This window comes from Dicentrarchus labrax, unplaced genomic scaffold, assembly GCF_905237075.1.
Source record: "Dicentrarchus labrax unplaced genomic scaffold, dlabrax2021, whole genome shotgun sequence".
Classification (NCBI taxonomy): domain Eukaryota; kingdom Metazoa; phylum Chordata; class Actinopteri; family Moronidae; genus Dicentrarchus; species Dicentrarchus labrax.
The window spans coordinates 22,297,885-22,317,095 of NW_026136715.1; the positions used below are offsets into that span (position 1 = coordinate 22,297,885).

General features: G+C 39.3%; 1 protein-coding gene across 1 annotated transcript; it reads right to left on the minus strand.

Moving 5' to 3' along the window:
* Positions 1 to 1,006: 1,006 nt before the first annotated feature.
* On the minus strand, positions 1,007 to 15,010 carry clcnk (chloride channel K). Its single transcript, XM_051425904.1, has 20 exons — positions 14,975 to 15,010; positions 14,700 to 14,855; positions 13,795 to 13,926; positions 13,516 to 13,644; positions 12,345 to 12,484; positions 12,161 to 12,238; positions 11,314 to 11,389; positions 10,659 to 10,784; positions 9,770 to 9,854; positions 9,373 to 9,474; positions 8,832 to 8,916; positions 7,755 to 7,901; positions 6,305 to 6,374; positions 6,040 to 6,150; positions 4,976 to 5,192; positions 3,120 to 3,253; positions 2,595 to 2,665; positions 2,098 to 2,178; positions 1,394 to 1,480; positions 1,007 to 1,136 (listed from the first exon to the last, which is right to left on the minus strand). Exons 1-20 carry the CDS (start codon positions 14,985 to 14,987, stop codon positions 1,098 to 1,100), a joined length of 2,079 nt encoding a protein of 692 aa, XP_051281864.1. The 5' UTR covers positions 14,988 to 15,010; the 3' UTR covers positions 1,007 to 1,097.
* Positions 15,011 to 19,211: the final 4,201 nt, after the last annotated feature.

Genomic DNA, 19,211 nt, shown 5'->3' on the forward strand with positions numbered 1-19,211 from the left:
GTCTTTAGACAAAGAGAACCATATGGATACTTGATTTTATTTGTCATATTTTGCCACATTTGTTGCTACAGACTTTCCCTTTTATGTCACCAGGTTCATCTAACAACACAAGTTATTCTTTTTATTCATTTTATTCGGATTGGTGATGTTATTTTATAATTCACATTTTCCTGAGTTTCAACAATCACACCAGAAAAGCACTTACAATCATTTGGACTGCAATCAGGATTTGATTAAACCGAGCAGGAATCTTGTTACCAAGGCAACTCTTCCCATAATACTGACGTGAATGTGAGAAATCACATAGATTTTGAATGGATATAATGGCACATTTTTGCTTTTATGTAGAAAAAGGAGACAATCCAGGCAATACATTTCTGTATGCCACAGTGTCTTTTTAGACGCTACCACTGGGGGGGTGCCAATACCAGAAATCTTAAAGTTCAACACTAGTAGCTTTAACTTGGGACTCCATTTGAGATGTTTGATGCAAAATCTTGAAATACAATTCCTGGGAGAAATTAAAGGGTGAAATACTGAAGCTGGATAAGCCACTAGCAGCTTGCATCACCACTAGACGCTGATACAACTTTGTCAAGCCAGGCAATACAGGTGTGATGGACATGATGTTTTACTTATCTCAAGGACGTTTCAGTTGTCTGCAATGTGACATTTTATAGTGTACTGAAATAAATAGAAACCGAAGGCTCCATGGAGCTGAAGAGATACTTGCAGCAGAGTTACATTGTGTTAATTGCCGTACAAACAGTTTCACAGGTTTTGTTTTCATCCCCACTGGATATTAGTGTGGGTAGGAACACTTTTAATAATGCATGTCACAAAGTGCAGATCACTGAATGAGATAGTTTGTAATCTCCTTAGTGGACGAGATCCTGCTAATTACAATAAGAGGCAAGACAATAAGCTCTGATAAATGTTTATCATAGGGGCTTCCAGCTAATGACAGTTTTGTGTGTTACGCTTGAGAAATGAAGAAGTGATATCATTATCAGAGCCAAGCTTTAATCAAGAAGAGATGGATTCGTGTTTTCTTAGAAAAAGGTGAAGGGATATGCTTGTTTCCTGGGCGTCGTTGCTTACATTTCTCTGGCCAAGTCCTCTATTATTCTCTTCATCTGGGGGAGGAAATAGAGAAAGAAAAATGGAGGGAGAAAAGGAGAGAAAGAAACTGCTTTGAATCCATAAGTAGACATTTTGCCTCCCACATCCTGCATAATGTTAACAAATCCATGCAGGGACATGGTCTTGTTTGCAAAGTGCAAACGCCCACAGAGGAATGTAACAGAATCAAGCTAAATCTGTCATTAAGAAAATACTGAAGATTATATTTGGGAGTGTTGGTGAGCGTGAATACACATTTAACACACATTACCTCTGGCCATGTGATGAGACCGATCAGCCTTCCCCTGTCTGCCACAAACAAGGTCTGGTGTCCAATAAAACTCAGGATACTGTGGGCCTGTGATGACGCAGAGGAAACTGGATTTGAAGTAACAGATTTTTTTAAATTTGCACATCATTTTTGGGATATATGCTCATCCATTCCTTTGCAAGAGTTACATGAGACGATTGATACTAATATTCAATTGATACCAATTCTCTGTCGGCTCATCACTACGAGCCCCTTACATATTGTGACATAATTTGATACATTGCTATTATGCGAATATCAATTATATCCATTTTAACTACAGAGCTGGAGTCAGTACGGGTTTAGCTTAGCTTAGCATAGAACTGGAAACACAGAAAAACATTTAACATGGCTATGTACAAATAAAAATTATTTAATAATGATCATTTGCGACGAACAACAAATGTATCAATTTTGTGTCTAGATACAAACAAAGACAAAAGGACACAGGGTTATAATTAGTCAGCTTTAGAGTTGCTGGTTGGTGTATATTTGACCTTTGGAGAGAGTCAGGCTAGCTTCCAGTCTTTATGCTAAGCTAGGCTAATCACCTGCCAGTTTTACCCCTGTACTTAACACACACACACACACACACACACACACACACACACACAGTGTTGAACTGTTCCTTTAAATTTATCCAGACTTCCCCAAAGTCTGCCTACCTCCTGAACGGTGTTGTGAGGTGATAATAAGACTGAGTTTGGATAAATGCGACAGACTTCATCCAGATGTTTCTCCAGAACCTGCACAGAGTAGCACAAAATATACACACACATCTGTATGCACTTTCTGTCAGATGCATACTTGTCATTCAGTAGCATTCAGTATTATTTGAGAAATTATGATTCACAGTTGTTTCTGTTGCCTGACTGAACTACTTTCCTAATGTAATTCAACTACAATCCCATGAATCATTTTTTTAAAACCATTTTTAAAAGGCAGCTCTATTCTAATCACTAGATGATAAAATGAGCTTTTTACGTCAACCAGCAGTCCTGTCTGTACATCCTGCTCCCATCCTCTTTTTTGCAACTGTTTTACATTCAGTCAGTGTCGAACAGCTTGTAAAGACATGACCAGCCTTTAAAGCAGCATCAGACCGTTTAGTCATCTACTTTCACACTACAGCTACCTGTCTGAGTCCATCCAGCCTTTTTACCTCAGTCTTACAGTGACGCAGAAACATCAGCAGCTCTGATCGGAGGACAAACCCCAGTAAAACCTGCGAGTCTTCAACAGAAGAGAGGAGAGGAAATCAATTTTCTTTGCCACAGTTGGTGCTACAGTTTAGAGTGTGTGCAGCTCTCTAGTGGGTTGTGAGTTGTCTGGTGCAAACACAAAATTTTATCCATGTGATTACCGCTGAAAGGCTCAGCTGGTCGATTGACTATTTTCTCACACTTGTCAGCTCCTTATTGAGGCACTTTCACACCGCTGAATTGCTACAGTTTTCAAAACGGTTACAATTTTTCATAATTTCTCTTATATTTTTCATCTTTTCTTCTCAGGGGCTCTATGATGTGTCATAACTGTCATAATGTGTTTGCCCAGCATGCATATGACGTTTTCTTAAGGATCCTGCTGACTTTGTGCCAATATTCCACATCCTTAAATATACTCTATATTTTTGTGAGAAGATTAGCCAGAAGACTGAGGTAAAATACTGTCAAACATCTTTGCGAACCATGTGAGTCCACCACAGGGATTTGTGTTTCAGTGCTGGTGTTGACAGCATGCTGGACCTCCATTGGCACAGCTGCTTTCTGAAGCTGCACTGATTTCTCTCCCAAAACCTGTCCGACTGGTGTGGAGAGAAGCCTGCAAAAGAGATGAATCATGTCACACCTGGAACAAAAGCAGCTGTGGTGAAGAGAAATGATAAATATCAGCCTATTTATCTCAATGAGGTCAGAATTAATTCATATGGCTGGCTGACAGGTGAAATATTTGATCCGAAGACAATTCCATATTCAAAGACCCCTTTTCATTGAGGTTAATGCATTTTCAAAACTATTCTCGGCTTCACAAAATGAAAATGGTTTGATTTGAAGGTGGTAACAAAATAGTATCTGACATGTCTGACATTGTGCCCAGGTACAAACAGAGGAAAATAAGAATAGCACTGCAGTCCTCGAGTTTCTGCAGTCTGTTATAATGTACAGTGCACGTCAGAAGTTCTTGTGCCTGCTGTCAACACATTCACGGAGTAAAGCTTCAAACCAACATTTAAATGTTTTGTTTTTCCAGTGGGACTCTGGAAAAGCATTTTCAAGTAGTTTAAGGTGTCTGGCAGACAATTAGATGAGTGAGTTTGTCAGAGGAATACTTGAAGCTGTCTGCTGTTGACAAGTAGCTGTTGGCAAAAACGACATCATTTCTATCTAAGCATATCATTAGGGGCTGAAATCCAGTATGGGTGATAGAGACATGGGGAAGAAATAAACCTCAGTAGGGCTTCTAACTGCTATCACCAAGGCAGTATGGAGAAATGTTTTCCTTGACATTTCACATCTTGATCATATTTTTCAGCAGACTCCTGTCTCACAATTCTCTACATTTAGATCTGCAGCCACAACAGGAAGGAGCCGATGGTTTATTTATAGCTTTAATCCTTGCTTTCAAAGAATATTTAGCCATACTGGTGAGGAAAAAGATTGATCACAGTTCAAAATGTCAAGGTCTCCCTTTGATACCATCAGTGACAGAGTAGTTACGGAGGTTATATTGAGAGATAGTGAGCAATGATTTAATTATAGGCTGTGGCCTATACAAAAACCATCAATAAACAAAACTGTTGGATAAATGATGTGTAGATTAAATATTCCTACTTGTCCATTTACATTTCACATTTGCATGTGGTAATGAAAAGAATGATCCACAGAAGTGAATCTTCCAACAGATGTACTGTCTAGAAGCAAATTTCACACAAATCTTTTAATTAATTAGAGATGCTTTACTTTAACTGTTATCAGAAACTGTTCTCAATGCAGACATGCCCGCATACATTTTTTTTCTGCAATAGTGACTTAGGTTTTCCTTCCTCGGAACACAAATAATGGATCTGTGGGTGGGTGATGGGGTTCTTGATCAATACCTGTGACTCAGCCATTACTTGGCGGGCTGCTGAAATTTGTTGCTGGTAAAAAAAATCACAAAATCCATCCACAGCACCTGCAGGGTTGCTATGAGTGAGCATCAGGTACCACAAGACATCTCAGTTTAGAAAGTTAAACAGTCGTTATTTTGCTTATTCTATTGTGAAATGAATCAATGAATTTCCAAGACTTTTTTTCTACTGCTTTAATATTCTATGGAAACAATTTTTTGGGGGGGATTTTCAGTTTGCAGAGTCACTGCTTGTTCCCACTTCAAATAGTGTATACTAAAGTAATATCAACTAACTGCTTGCACATAGCCCACTACTATAGCTTCAATATATCACCACAGGTATCACCAGCATTAGTAACTTGCCAGAGAAAAATGGAAAATGTTTATATCTGTGATCTCAATAAGGCCTATCAGTTTGATACTTTTACTTACTGGGGGCATGCCTTCATCAGAGAAGGCAGGTGTGGGAGCCTTTTGCTGATCGAGAGCGCATCATAGAACGACGGGCGGTGCCCAGAGCGAGCCACGGCGTTGGCCAGCAGAGTGGCGAGGAAGATGGGTACAGCATGGCTGAACTCTCCAGTTAACTCTAGAGCCAGGAGAGCTGGGGACAAGGTATGTGTCACAGCCCCGGAGAAGGCTGCTGCACCTACAAGGCAGAAACCATATTAAGGTACAGTACTAATAAAGTTGTAAACTATAGTTAGTACTTATTTTGGTTTGTATCAGTTTATCAGTATTTTACCAAACATGATATGCATACATAGTACAAGTCAGTCAGATATGATGCAGTTAGATCTATAACATCATTGTACTGACAGCCCATTATTACCAAAAAATGTTCTGTTGGACCACAAGCTCAATGCTCTGAAGGCCCAGTTTTCCAAAAATACTCACTCTCCCTATTATATTGTAGTGTTTCTGGACGTGAAGGAAAGGATGAAGTAAAGGGACCTTTGCCGTCATGGTAACAATAATAAACACCTTGTGAAACAGTTGCAGTTTGGTTAGGTTAGGCATCTACTTGGTAAGATTTAGGAAAGGATCATGGTTTGGGTTAACATAAGTACGTTAGTTATTTCATTTAAGTTACGCAAAATAGTTGGTGATACCAGAATGTGTATTTTCGGAACAACATTCGGAGTAACGCGCAATAGTTTTCAAATTAATTGGAGGACAAATGAGGCTTTATTTCCAATGAAAAATTTTTGGAATGATTTTGGAATACTGTCAGAACAATGGTATAGCACCAGTTGCTGGTGGGATACTCTAATCACAAGTTCAATCTAATGCAGAATTTTAGTAGATCCAACACATATTTACATCAGAATTTCATTAAACACTATACCCACTGAATATTTTCTGGAATAAGTTTACAAAATATAGGAAGAGGCTTACATGGTACATGAAAGACGGATATAAAAACTGCAAATATATAGACAAGACATGTCATAACTATATCAACACCAAAGAGCTGTTGATCAGGTTTTTTTTACCAGCAAGTGCATAGCCCCCAGGATTTATAGAACCCCACTGCTGGCCTGAAGTCAGCCCAGTGGCAGATACATAAGCTACTCCTTCTCCAAGCAAACGGCCCAAAGCAGCCCCTACAAACAGAAATGTAGAGCTCAGTTTAGTAATTTATCATTTTAAGATTCTGGTGGGATGAGCAGGACAAATTCCTCATACTCAAATTTTTTATTTTGTGCTATTCAGGTATTCTGCAAAACAAACTCGTCCAAGTCTTTTGTCTTCACTCACCATAGACAAACACTGGCATGACGTATCCAGCTGGCAGAGGCAGAGTGCAGGCGAGGACCAACATCCACATCTGCAAACCAACAACAGACACACAGGCTGTCAAATCTCTCCTTGGCATATGAATAGACACAAAAGCTCTGCTAGCACATGTAGCACAGCAGATGGTTCACTGTCAGTCTGTGTGCTAGTAAATGTTTGCATTGCCCTCAAGTCAGTTTTGCACAAATAAATATTGAATCATGCCCATTTACATGTGACATTTGCATGTGGTAAAGGGAGAAAAAACTGCTGTAGCAAGTGGATCTTATGAGTGGGTCCTGATAAAGTAAATTTCTTACAGAGCGTCATGCATTACAGGTGCTTTGTGAGATGAGAGGTGAGATGGTGGAGTGCTTCAAATACCTAGGACTCACTCTAGACAATAAACCCTAAAGCTTTGAACAACACACAACAGACATTCACAAACGCTGCCAACAAAGACTTTCTGCCATCTGCAAACTCAAAGCTCTTTCTGTCACCCCCCCCTTTTATAAAAGTATTGTACAACCCATTCTCCTCTACTGTTCCACCTGTTTCTTTAACATGTTAACTGCCTCCAATAGAAACAAACTCATATGCATCACAAACTGCGCCTCCAAAATTATTGGTCTCCCTAGCCCCAACCTCTCAGAGCTCAACAGCAATGCCATGACACACAGCGCACACATTATAGCACACAACCCCCGGGCACCCCCTTAATCAATTTTTCACACTGCTCCCATCCGGCCGCAGATACAGATCACTAGCCTGCAAACTTGGCTATGGCAGAAGTTTCGTCTCTTCTGCCATAGCATTACTCAACGAAACTCCCCGGTAGTCAACTCAACCTGTGTTGTGTTTAGATGTCCGTGCTGTGTTTAAATGTCTATCCTGTGGTAATGTTGTGAGAATACATGTATGTACAGACTGTGGCAACAAATTTCCTGAAAAGGACAATAATAAGAATGTATCCTATCTTTACTTTGACTGGTATAAGAAACTGTTCTCAATGCAGTAATGTCCACATATGCTGCTGATATTTTCTGCAACCGTAAGAAAGGTTTTTTATTTGTTTGGAGAACAAATGAAAATAACACATCGGGATCAATACCAGTCATGCAGTCATTACCTGGCTGGCTGCTGAGATTTCTACTTGTTAAAAATTCATCTTACCACCTGCAGCGTTGCTATGAGTGAGCATTAGGTATCACAAGACATTTCAGCTGGAAAGGTTAAACAGTCTTTTGCTCGCTTACTCTACTAGAAAAATGTCAATTACTGTATGTCAATTATGGGCCACTGTGACCCGAGTGGACAAGGGGAGTGGGTGGCTGAGCTTGGCGCCTTGTTACGATTCCTGATGGGTATCAGTGCAGGTAGACAGAGAAAAAAAGACTCATTATTAACTAATTGGCCTTTCCATTGTGTGTACCTTCATGAGCAGAAAGACAGTCAAAGAAAGGTGGACAGCACTCCCTGGTGAGCTCCACTCCAACAAAGGCTGAACAGAGGCATTATGGGAGTGAGAGCTCCACTGCCTGCTATCCAGTAAGGAGGTGAGGAGCTGCTTCATGGTGTGCTGTGAAAGAGATTACTGCCATTCAGATTACTGTCTGAACACGAGAAAAAATTCAGAAGGGTGAACATTAAAGTTGATTGAAGGCTGGCATTATTCTATATGTTTCTTTTTCTCAACAAATCACATGAAATGACAAGACAATCTATTACTCAGTCTCTCGTTACTTTCCAATTTCCCTACCTTGTCTGTGACTCCCAGCCCCATTCATTCCTACTGAAGATTTAAATATTAAATAATGGGCCACAACTGATAAAAGTGTGGCCGAGGCTGATGCAACAGTTGCTGGGATATATCAGTCTGATCCATAGTGTTGGAACAACCAACCCGAAAGGCTGACATAGGACGAATATGGCTCAGAAGAATACGTTTTTGGTCTTGGTCTTTTCATGGGATTGGTTATCTTTAAGGAAAAATATAGAATATCTCCAGAAGGGCTGTACTGAATAGTTTGAAGCTTCAAAGCTCTCGCTCTCTCTGTCTCTCTGCGTGGGGCCAACTTTGAATCGTGTGTTTACAAACAGCGCCTGAGATTTACTAATTTAATCCGATTAATTTCAAATTGAGGATTGTGTTCAATGACTTTTTTTTTAGGGTGATGACAAAATATGACGAAAGACATTCAAAGCTTTATTTGAAAACCTCAACAGAAGCTTTGAATGTGAAAAAATAAATTCAGTATAGCCCTAGTCTACAGCCTTATGGTTTAAAGGCACAATCTGTGATCTGTGTACCAAAAATCAAATCATTACATTACACAGCAACTGAACTACAACACACATTTTTGATCTTGCTGTTAAAGGTTAATGTATAAGTAAAATATTTTTAATGGTGATCCGTTGAGAAAAATGTCCTAGATATAGTATGGCTCTAACTAATCGGTTATTTATGTACATCCACAAATTTTAGAAACTGAATTTTGTTCATTCCCACCTTAGAAGCCATATATTGACCAACAGAGTGGGGAAATGTCAGAGATGCCAGGAAGAAGACCACCATGCCTGAATATAGAGCCTTCCTGTGGAGAAGTGTTCACATACACAGACACCACTGTTATAATTATATAATGACCTCATTTAGGTCTTTCGATATGTTTTAATCATAGCAGTTTATAATTACAGGTAGTTTTTTACACTACTTAGATCTGCACGTACTTCTAACTGTTAAATAAGAAATATTTTTAGGTGTATAGATAAGATCAATAGGGATTTTGAAACCATTTAAATGTGGCTTGAAAGGCCCTGCATAGTATTTTATCAAATGTTGTGCTATACATAGTACCCATCTAGCTGTGTATGTAGTTACATAACACTCTGGTAAAATGGATTATCACACCATGTTTTGGGACATTGGCCCATCAAATCTGCTTGAATTGTTACTCCACCCAAAATCTAGAGTATCTGTCAGAGTCTTACACAGCAGATGACTCATCACTGCATCACAATCTGGCTTTCACAGTTTAAAGAGCTCTCACTCTGTCGTCAGCATCTTGTTGAACATCGGGTTTGTTTTGGTGAATTGCAGGATCCACCGATGGCAGAAGAGATAACAGCAGCTCACAGCTCCACACAGCAGCCTGTCTCCAGACAGAAACACCACTCAGACAAGAGAGACTAGAGGCTTATTTTAACCCAGGCAGCAATAGACTATCGGAAGTCATTAGACCTGCTAAAGTGATGCTGGTGGTGAGGAGGAGGAGGCCAGGAAATGATTGATAAGAGAAAAAAAACTCAGAATGCTAATTAGAATAGAAGGGAAACACAGGAGAAGATTCATTGTGACTGATATGAGTATGAATACCAAATATTTGTATTTGTAAGACACAGACAAAATACAGGACTTGTTGCAGATGCTGTCATAAATAAACTTACCCCAGGAAAGCAAACAGCAAAATCTCCAGCGGATAGAAAGGTAAAGTTGTGGGGAAATTAGTTTTGAACAATGCCCGAAGAGTCTCTGTGGACACAAAACAAATTAGAGTCATCACTCCAATTTCTCTCACAGCCTTTCAAAATCTAATCTTCCTTCACTTTATTGAATTGAGTTTTTACTGAAATTTACAAGCTGTCAGCTTACATTTTTCTACTAATTTTACCAATGCTGCTGTCCCTGGTCATTGTCATGACAGGTAGTAAGATAGCTGTCAACATCACTAACAAGCTTAAATGACCTACATTTACTTTTAATTTAATAACTATTGTATTAGTCTACCCTGAAGTGTGATGTTCTCACGGGAGAAAAATGCTATTTAAATTACTGGCAAACTTAAATATATAGAATAAACCATAACATTAGACCTTTTACAAATTGATGGGTACTCTGTTGATTTCAGCACATACACTATATGGCCAAAAGTATGTGGACACCTGAACATTACAGTCATGTGCAGTGGTTGAATATTTCATTCCAAAACCAAGACATTGATTTGCTGTTATAATTGCTCCCTGTTGGGCTTCCCATCAGATTTTTCAACCTGGTTACAATATAATTATACGCTGTAGCATTAATATTTCCCTTAAAAAAGGGTCACTGCTCCAACCATGACTAAATGTAAACAAAAGTATGAGGACAGGGGTGTCATACATGGCCATATAGTGTAGATGGCCATGTAAATCTACACTTCCTCAATATAATCTTAGATCTTAGATCTTGTTGTTGGGTTTGTGGCCCATTTTCCTCAGGTCAAGGTATCAGAGACTCTAAAGTGAACCTCCTCTTTGTTGACCATGAGGGGGCAAGTGCTGATTAGGGCCTTATTACCTCCATCTCCACTCCACACTGAGAACAGCCGGAAGGTTAACGCCCCACAGACGGCTGAGAAGAAACATGGGCAGTAATGCCTCAGGGCAAAGTGAGAAGACATCACCTCCACGCTGAACAACACACCTACAGGAGCAGAGGAGGGGGCAGGGGGAACAGCAGAAAAACATGGAGATGAGTCTAAGGTAGTCACAAAACAACAGGTGATATTCTCGATATATAAGATACAATTGTAAAGGAAATTCTTTTTTTGCATGTGTGGCAAAGTCACATAAAAAGGAAATGTAATAATGTGCGTATATTTCAAGTATTAATAGACAGTTTCATCTTTCACAATGTGAGTGTATGGGGTTTGAACCTGGGGTGCTGAACCCTCAACAGGGTTTCAAAAATGAAATAAACAGTGAGGTGAGAGGATCAAAATATTAGGCGGAGAGCTGATCAAAGGAGGAAGAGCTGAGACTACAGGATGAACATATAAACATGATGGAGGAGCAGAGGAGTGAGGGAAGATAAAAGGGAGTAACTATGTGAAGCTACAGAAATCAAAGGTGGAAACGCATTAGCCAGACAAGAGTAAGAAGGACAGATATAATGCAAGCAGATAACTAGAAATTGTGGATTCCTAATGTTGAACTGTTATTTGCTCCCTCACCGCTGATGGGAGCTCCGAAGCAACTGGCTACCCCGACTGCAGAGGCCACAACCAGTATTTCTCCAGCAGCTTTTTCCTAAAGAAGAAATATGCTGTCATGTCTCTTTTCAGACCTTTATATCCTACCAAAAGTAACAGTAATGTATGTAATCTTTGCTTTTTCTTAAAGCTGCATAATTTTTTGGGCCACTTGGGCTATATTATCATATCATCTGACCTGACATTATAAAGGGTGAATGTTTTATTTGCCTATTTACACATCCAGCAAACATGGAGCAACATTTGCATTTTGATAAAAGGAATCTCTACAGTGTTTTCTCCCAGTCTCTGACTGATTGAAACACTGCAAAGTGCTTTAGATGTGCATACCTTTCTCATACAAAATAATCTTGAGTCAGCGCATTCTTACTGACTTTTCAACTGTTCATTGGCATATGGAGACTACTGTTGAACATGCAGTTAGTTAGCACTGTTTGGTGCTGAGCAGGGAGTGTACAGTGGGTATATCAGAGCTTTGACTGCTGAAAACAGCTGTTTGCTACAGCTGGAAACTAGGTTAAAGAGGTTTACTGGAACACAAAAAAGTTCCAGTGATGAAGGGAACTTCAGAGTCTGATAATAATTCTCTGTGGGTTTGTCACTACGAACATCACCTTATACATTATACATGTGATAGTCATGATCCATTGTTTATATAAAAAATATGCATTAGAACAGCCTTAGGATTTAATTTGTACCTGTAGGTGAAAGGTTTTAAATAATCGTACAACTAAAACTAAAACTAAACAACTGTGGGTAAAGTGGATAAACTCTTCACTACATTTGAATGAGTTTACTGTGGTTTTACCTTATTTTTGGCTTGTACAAGTGTGCAGAGATTGCTCAGGTAGACTCCAACCATGGTGGAAAGATGCACAAAAGGACCCTTTGGCAAATATAGAAAAATGTTTTCATACCGAAGCAGACAACATACGTTTTAAGACTCGCTGCATATTTTGAATAACAAACAGGTATACTGAGATGTCTCTCACCACTTTCCCCAGGAAAACAGTGCTACCGGCTGCCAGTGTACAGATAAGGCCCAGGAACTTGGTAAACATATTAGTGAGAGACAAGTAATGAGGCATTTCAATACCAGCCAGCATGGTCCTCACCTCTGGTATCCCCGAGCCTGAGGAGAAATTAAGCAACAGGACAAGAGTTTTGAAAGACCCAGAGGTACCAAAGCATTTAAGAATACAAAAACAGAATACACAGGAATGATTTCAGAATAATTAAATAGAGGGTAACCGTATAGCAAGGACTGATATTTCTGGAAACGACGCTGTGTTTACGGAGATTTTTTTCTAAACGAAATCGTATTGGGTGATGCCGCGTATTCGTGTGGAAAGGCCCTAATAGTTTTTGAGAGCAATGTCATTAGGAGGGGCAGAGGCCACAAACATTAACATGAAGCTGATTGGGGCTGGGGGGTAAATTACTGTGGCAGAAAGGGTGAGGGAGTGTCTCTGAAGGTGGAGCTATGCTCTCTTCATTCATGTCATATCACACCCAGCCTGCTCCTGCACCGCCTTCAGCACCTGCATACACTCCTTATAGTACACAGATAAAATCATAGTTGACTTTTCATGCAATATGTCTCCTTCTATCACTCACTGGATATGAAAGATAATATCACACTTGACTTTTTCTTAATGCCATTCACTTCAAATGAGAAAGAAAGATGTTATGGAAAGAAACCGAGGAAAATTAAAGACACACACGAGTACAGAACGTCTTTCGTCTTTATCTCATCGGCACTGCATCCTGTAATGTAGTGGTTCTCAACCAGGGGTCCGAAACCCCCCAGGGATCTGTGAGTAATCAAATTACAATGTATCCTTACAAAGCTCTACAAGTTAGTTAGTCCATCTGATCTTTGCTCAGCCTATAGCTTTATACCTTCCATAATAATAAATAACCATGTAAAGAAATAAATGACTCAGAACAGTGTCATTTATATATATATATATATTAGCTAGCTTGTTTCTCACTTGTAATAGTCATTAGTTTAGGGATTCAGTAGTCAGTCAAGTCAGTAAATTCAGTAAACTCAGAGCCATGCATATTTGCCAGACTTTTTGTTTTTGTTTAAACCATTACAGTAAAAAACAAGAACTGAAAATGTTTTTTGATATGCTATGTAACTGTTGTTGGACAGACCTGTGGAGAAGGGACAGATGTTGTGGGAGAAAGATGATGCAACAGCACAGAGGCATGCTGGGTAAAGAGTCCAGCAGAAGAACTGTAGCAGACTGTTGCCCTCCAGCTTCACATAAAGCCACTGGTGAGCTACAAGTGGAGTGAGAGAGAAACATTAATAATCTGTGCCCTTTGCTCACTCAGACTGTGTCCTGTAAATCAGTGTGTGAGTGTGTGTGTGTGTGTGTGTGTGTGTGTGTGTGTGTGTGTGTGTGTGTGTGTGTGTGTGTGTGTGTGTACCTGTCAGCAGTTTTGTTACACTTAGGTCCATGAGGAAGCTGAGGATGGCAGTCAAAATGCCTAGAGCAGCGTAGGCATACCACTCCATCCCACACACGGTTCCTAAACAACTGATTAGCTTCATCAGCCACTCTGTGGACACAAACATGGGTTAGTCTTCCTAAAGTTCAGTTTGTGAGGCCAGACAATGGTACCAAAGCCTCAGAGGGCTCTTAAAAGGTTAAAGTTCCCCTCTAGACATGTATTCCATTTCCGACATACACACAAATAGTCTGCTTGGAACAATAATGTGGTCTTTTTTCCTTCCACCTAATTAAAAATGAAAAAAATATGTAAATTGTTTATTGTTCATTTCTAAAGTTGTCCTGCTGGACACAACACATCTCCTACTTCCCTGCAAAGTACATGAATGCACATGAATGTGAAAACATTCTTCCTCCAACTGTAGGAGGAAGGAGAAAAACACTTTCTTTGAGTGGAGAGGGATGTTAAGGTTATTCTAAGCCTCAGTTTTCACGGGATGAGGCTATAAGACTCTCCAATTAGAATGCGGTCTGATGCAAATAGTAATTGAATAGAAGAAAAACAATACAGACAAAATGTAATACAATAAGGCATTATCTACCTGTAGCTATAGTATACATATATATAAACACATATGAAATGGAAATTGTAGCATTTGTGCAGGGTATACAACAGATCATAGTTATGTTTGCATTAATTGATGATGAATATATGAATATTAACATAATAGGGAATAGCTTTAAATATCATCATTAAAGTCTCCTAGCATATTGATTGTGTTGTCCTTGAACTCATCAGTAATCTATGACTTCTCAAAATAGCTACTCTCTGATGTATTGATCAGCATTGATCACATTCTAATGATTCTCCTTCAGACTGACCTTTGACAATGGCACGGGTCCGTCGGCATGGTTTCCATGGCTCAGCGAGAAGCAGACTCTTATTATGGGATGTCTCAGATAGATTTTCTCGCTCCGAGCTGTGGTTCAGTCTGACGGTTTCACTCCCAGGAGCCTCGTCCAGGTTCTTCATTCTGTCTGGAAGGTTTGTGTTATTGTGTGATTAAAATAGTCTCAAACAAACACGGAGGCTCAATGATGATTGTTAATGCTCTGATGCAGGCTGTTATTGCTGAACAGAAGACAGATAGACGTACCTTCTAGTTGCATCTGTTCATATAGTTATGTGCGTGTGTAGTGTACAGGTGTGGCCACCACTGACCTCTGTAAAGGTATTAGCATAGAAGTAATGGAGCAGTCATGGTTGAAAGGGTAGCTAATATTAACTCTTTGGAGGAACAAGTGCCCTTCATCTGTTGTGATGGCAGAAATGCAGTATGAGAGACATTTCCATGCTTCTCTGCTTTTAAATAGGTTTTTGGTAAAATTATCAGCTGTACTGCTAAAAATAAATAATCTCATAATACCTGTTCCAGTCTATTATCCCATATGCAAACACGAGGTATGACAACTGGTACTACTACTGATTATAATGATAATACACACCGATCAGCCTTAACATTATGACCACTGACAGGTGAAGTGAATTATCTGGTTATCATGGCACATGTCAGTGGGTGGGATATATTAGGCAGCAAGTGAACACTTTGTCCTCAAGTTGATGTGTTAGAAGCAGGAAAAATGGGCAGCGTGAGGATCTGAGCGACTTTGACAAGGGCCAAACTGTGATGGCTAGACGACTGGGTCAGAACATCTCCAAACCTGCAGCTCTTGTGGGGTGTTCGGTCTGCAGTGGTCAGGGTGCCCAGGTGGTCATAATGTTATGGCGGATTGGTGTATCTGTGTGGTGTAATATATTACAGATTGTCAAACCTTTCAAAAGTCATGAAGGAACTTTGATGCTTAGTTTGGTATCAGTATTTACCAAATAATAATTTTCTACTAGCAGAGATTACTGGATGCTTTACGGGAAGTTATAACCATGTGAAGGAGATTAAGGACAGGAAAGACATTCCAATTAAAATAGATGAGAAAAACATGAACTGGAGATGAGATGAGATGGAGGTGACTGATGCCTTCTTCGAGCTGCAAAGTGAGGGTTATGGTTTAAAGTTGTTACACAGACCATACATTTACTGTGCGCCCTAATGGAAGTGCCAAGAAGTCCCCCAATTTTAGTTTATAATAGATTATAATTATAATAAATCTGAGCATAAAGCCTTTAATTCTGATATTTAACGGGTCAAAATTACACATTTGTAGAATAATTCAACAAGTTTAAGAAACAAAGCGGTGAATTAAAAGTGTTCTTGTGCTTATCAGTCCTTCATTATTCCCAGAAGAATACTATTCAGTGTGTGACATTTAACGGCTCAGATGAATATGAGCACATGTCATTGCTCTGACCTTCCTGTCAGTGATTGGCATTAAAGATGGTCATTTGAATCCTCTAAATGTCCGAATCTTTGTAGGAAATCAAGCAGCCTGCTCAAGGTCAAGGTAATCATTGTTCAGATCCTGGAACACACACACACACACACACACACACACACACACAGTTCCACCTCCCCTTTAGGCTTTTAATTAGCACTTCTGTTATAATACAGATTTGTAATCTGCATGCAGTGAGCGTCAGTCACACACACACACACACACACACACACACACACACACACACACACACACACACACACACACACACACACACACACACACACACACACACACACACACACACACACACACACACACACACACACCATGAAATGTACACACATACAGACTGCTTTTCTCAGTATAAAAACTTGTTTCCATGGGAACAGCACACCGAGGCGACTCGAGAGCCAGACAGGAGGTTATTTTACCCTCATAAACAATCATCGTTGCCTGAGAAGTTTCGCTTCAGGCATATAATCGGCTATATAATAATTTTTCTATATAACAATCTGAGTGAGCAGTGTGAAGTCAATATGAAATACAGAACAATATTTATTAGCTGAGATTTGAAGGTGTTCTCAAAACAATATGTCATTGAACTGAGAGGGACAGAAACAGCAACACTAATGTTAATTCAATAATAACACAAACTTGAGTGCAGGTATAGAATGTGGTGCATGTCTTAAAGCTACACTAATCAATATTTTTATATGAAGAATGGATCAAATGGCTATATGTCATGTGAAAGAGGTGGCTCGCTTTTAACTGATTGTTTCGGTTTTCTAAACCACTAACTCTGCTCTCATCAGCCTAATTTTTCAGCAGACAGCTGTTTCAGTGAAATGGTTCCGATAAACACACTGTACAGTCACCAAACACAGACAGACAAAGTTAGCAACTAGTTAGCAACATTGTTCACATGGCCAGAAACAACTTCAAATGAATGCTAATGTTGCTTCCCATTTGCTGAATGTAAATAGGCAATTATATGCAACTTTATAAGGTGATAATATGACAGATTAGGGTTTTCAGCTTGTTCCGCCTCCAAGTGGCCATAAATATGCATTAATGGAGCTTTAAAGGGAATATTTTAAAACACATTTTTCCCCATATAATGGTTGAATGATTAGACTGATAGCAAAGATAAAAAAGCAGTCACTTTTAGACACTGAAATTGAATAAAATTGATTTCTATTTGCGTGACTTGTCTGTTATTGGATTAAAGAACAGTTGCATAGTTTTTACAGAAAGTTAAACAAAGCAGTTTACTCACTCCAATAAATGAACATCCTGTATTGTGTTTCAATCTTAATTTAAGGTAGAAAAACAAATACATTTAAATCAAACATGTCGGTACATGTTTGAAGGTTTTTCAAACATTGCGCAGCTTTTTATAGAGAATGATTTCCATAAAAGCCGGTGAATGGAGACCTTGGTCTTAGTGCCTTTGTTATTCAAGAATATCTGTAAAACAACATTTAATTACAAAACTGACCATCTACTTATGACCTTCCAGCTCCGCACAGTCTATTACTGTGGGATTGGTCCCTCTGTCTGCAACATTATGTAACAGCTGAGGCACACATGAGCCAACCACAGGAGGTGTGTGCGTGTGTGTGTGTGTGTGTGTGTGTGTGTGTGTGTGTGTGTGTGTGTGTGTGTGTGTGTGTGTGTGTGTGTGTGCGTGTGTGTGTGTGTGTGTGTGTGTGTGTGTGTGTGTTTTATTGTTGGTCTATTTAGGCAGATAGGAATACACATACAAACACACATGTAGAGGTGACTCAATGTCAGTGGTGAGATTACTGACAGCTGGATCAGATCGACACTCTTACATTTCTTCCTCCCACTCTGTTGTCATTCTTGTTTGTAATAATCCTGTGTTCCTGGCCTGCACCCTGAAGTTATTATTAGCAGTATTTCATCTTATTTATTTATTGGTAATTCTCGTATTTCTTTAATGCTTAACTTAATCGCAGGATAAACATTATTTATCCTGATTTTTAAGCATTGTTCATGTATCTACATTCACTTTGACCTTGTTGAATGACTCAAGGTGTCAAGCTGGAAATGAGATCAATCTTTTCTTTGAAGTTGTGAAGGTGCTATGATCCGTTGAGCTTTCCAGCTTTCCAGCTTTCCAGCACACACACACACACACACACACACACACACACACACACACACACACACACACACACACACACACACACACACACACACACACCTCTTTCGCATCTTAACAACCAACAATAATGAAACCCACAGAGAAATAAAGAGAGAACTGTGTATATTCTGCCACGGTCATCACCCTTACCCTTCTTATGTAAAGTGTGAGGATATGAACAATTATTCAACTCCTTCAGATCTTAAAAGGCACCCTTTGGATTATCACTTATTTAAACTTTAAAAACATCTGCACCAGATTATTCATGATTTTAATTAATTAGCAATGACAGACTTGTATAGATGCATGAAAAGTAATAATCCAATCCAATCCACTAATTATTCCACTAATAATTTCAACAACATAAATTATATTGTAATTAAATATTTAAATTATATCATCTAACAGGCAATAGACTTCATAGGTTCTCATTCTAGACTTTTAAACTCCTTTAATGCAGACTGTGACAGTGCTGTTCTCTCTTTGCTAATTAGTCTTGGAAATGGTTTCCAGGTGAATGCAACAAACATCACTGTTGGCTGTTGTTACTGTGTTTTCCAACCATTCCCCATCCTTTTTTCTCTGTTTATTCATCTCTCTGTTATCTCAGTGTGTCCTTCCTATCACTGCTCCATCTTACACCATCTCATCTTTGTCCAACTGTTGTCATCTCACCCATCAGTGCACATCTTATACTTCCCCCACTGTAGCTTCCCACCCTTCTTTCATTCTCACCCAATAATTCCTCCAGAATAGCAGCCTGGTCAGGCAGAGCTGGTGGATTTGGGGAATCTTATCTGATCCCTTGTCACAGGATGTTTATGGGTTGAAAG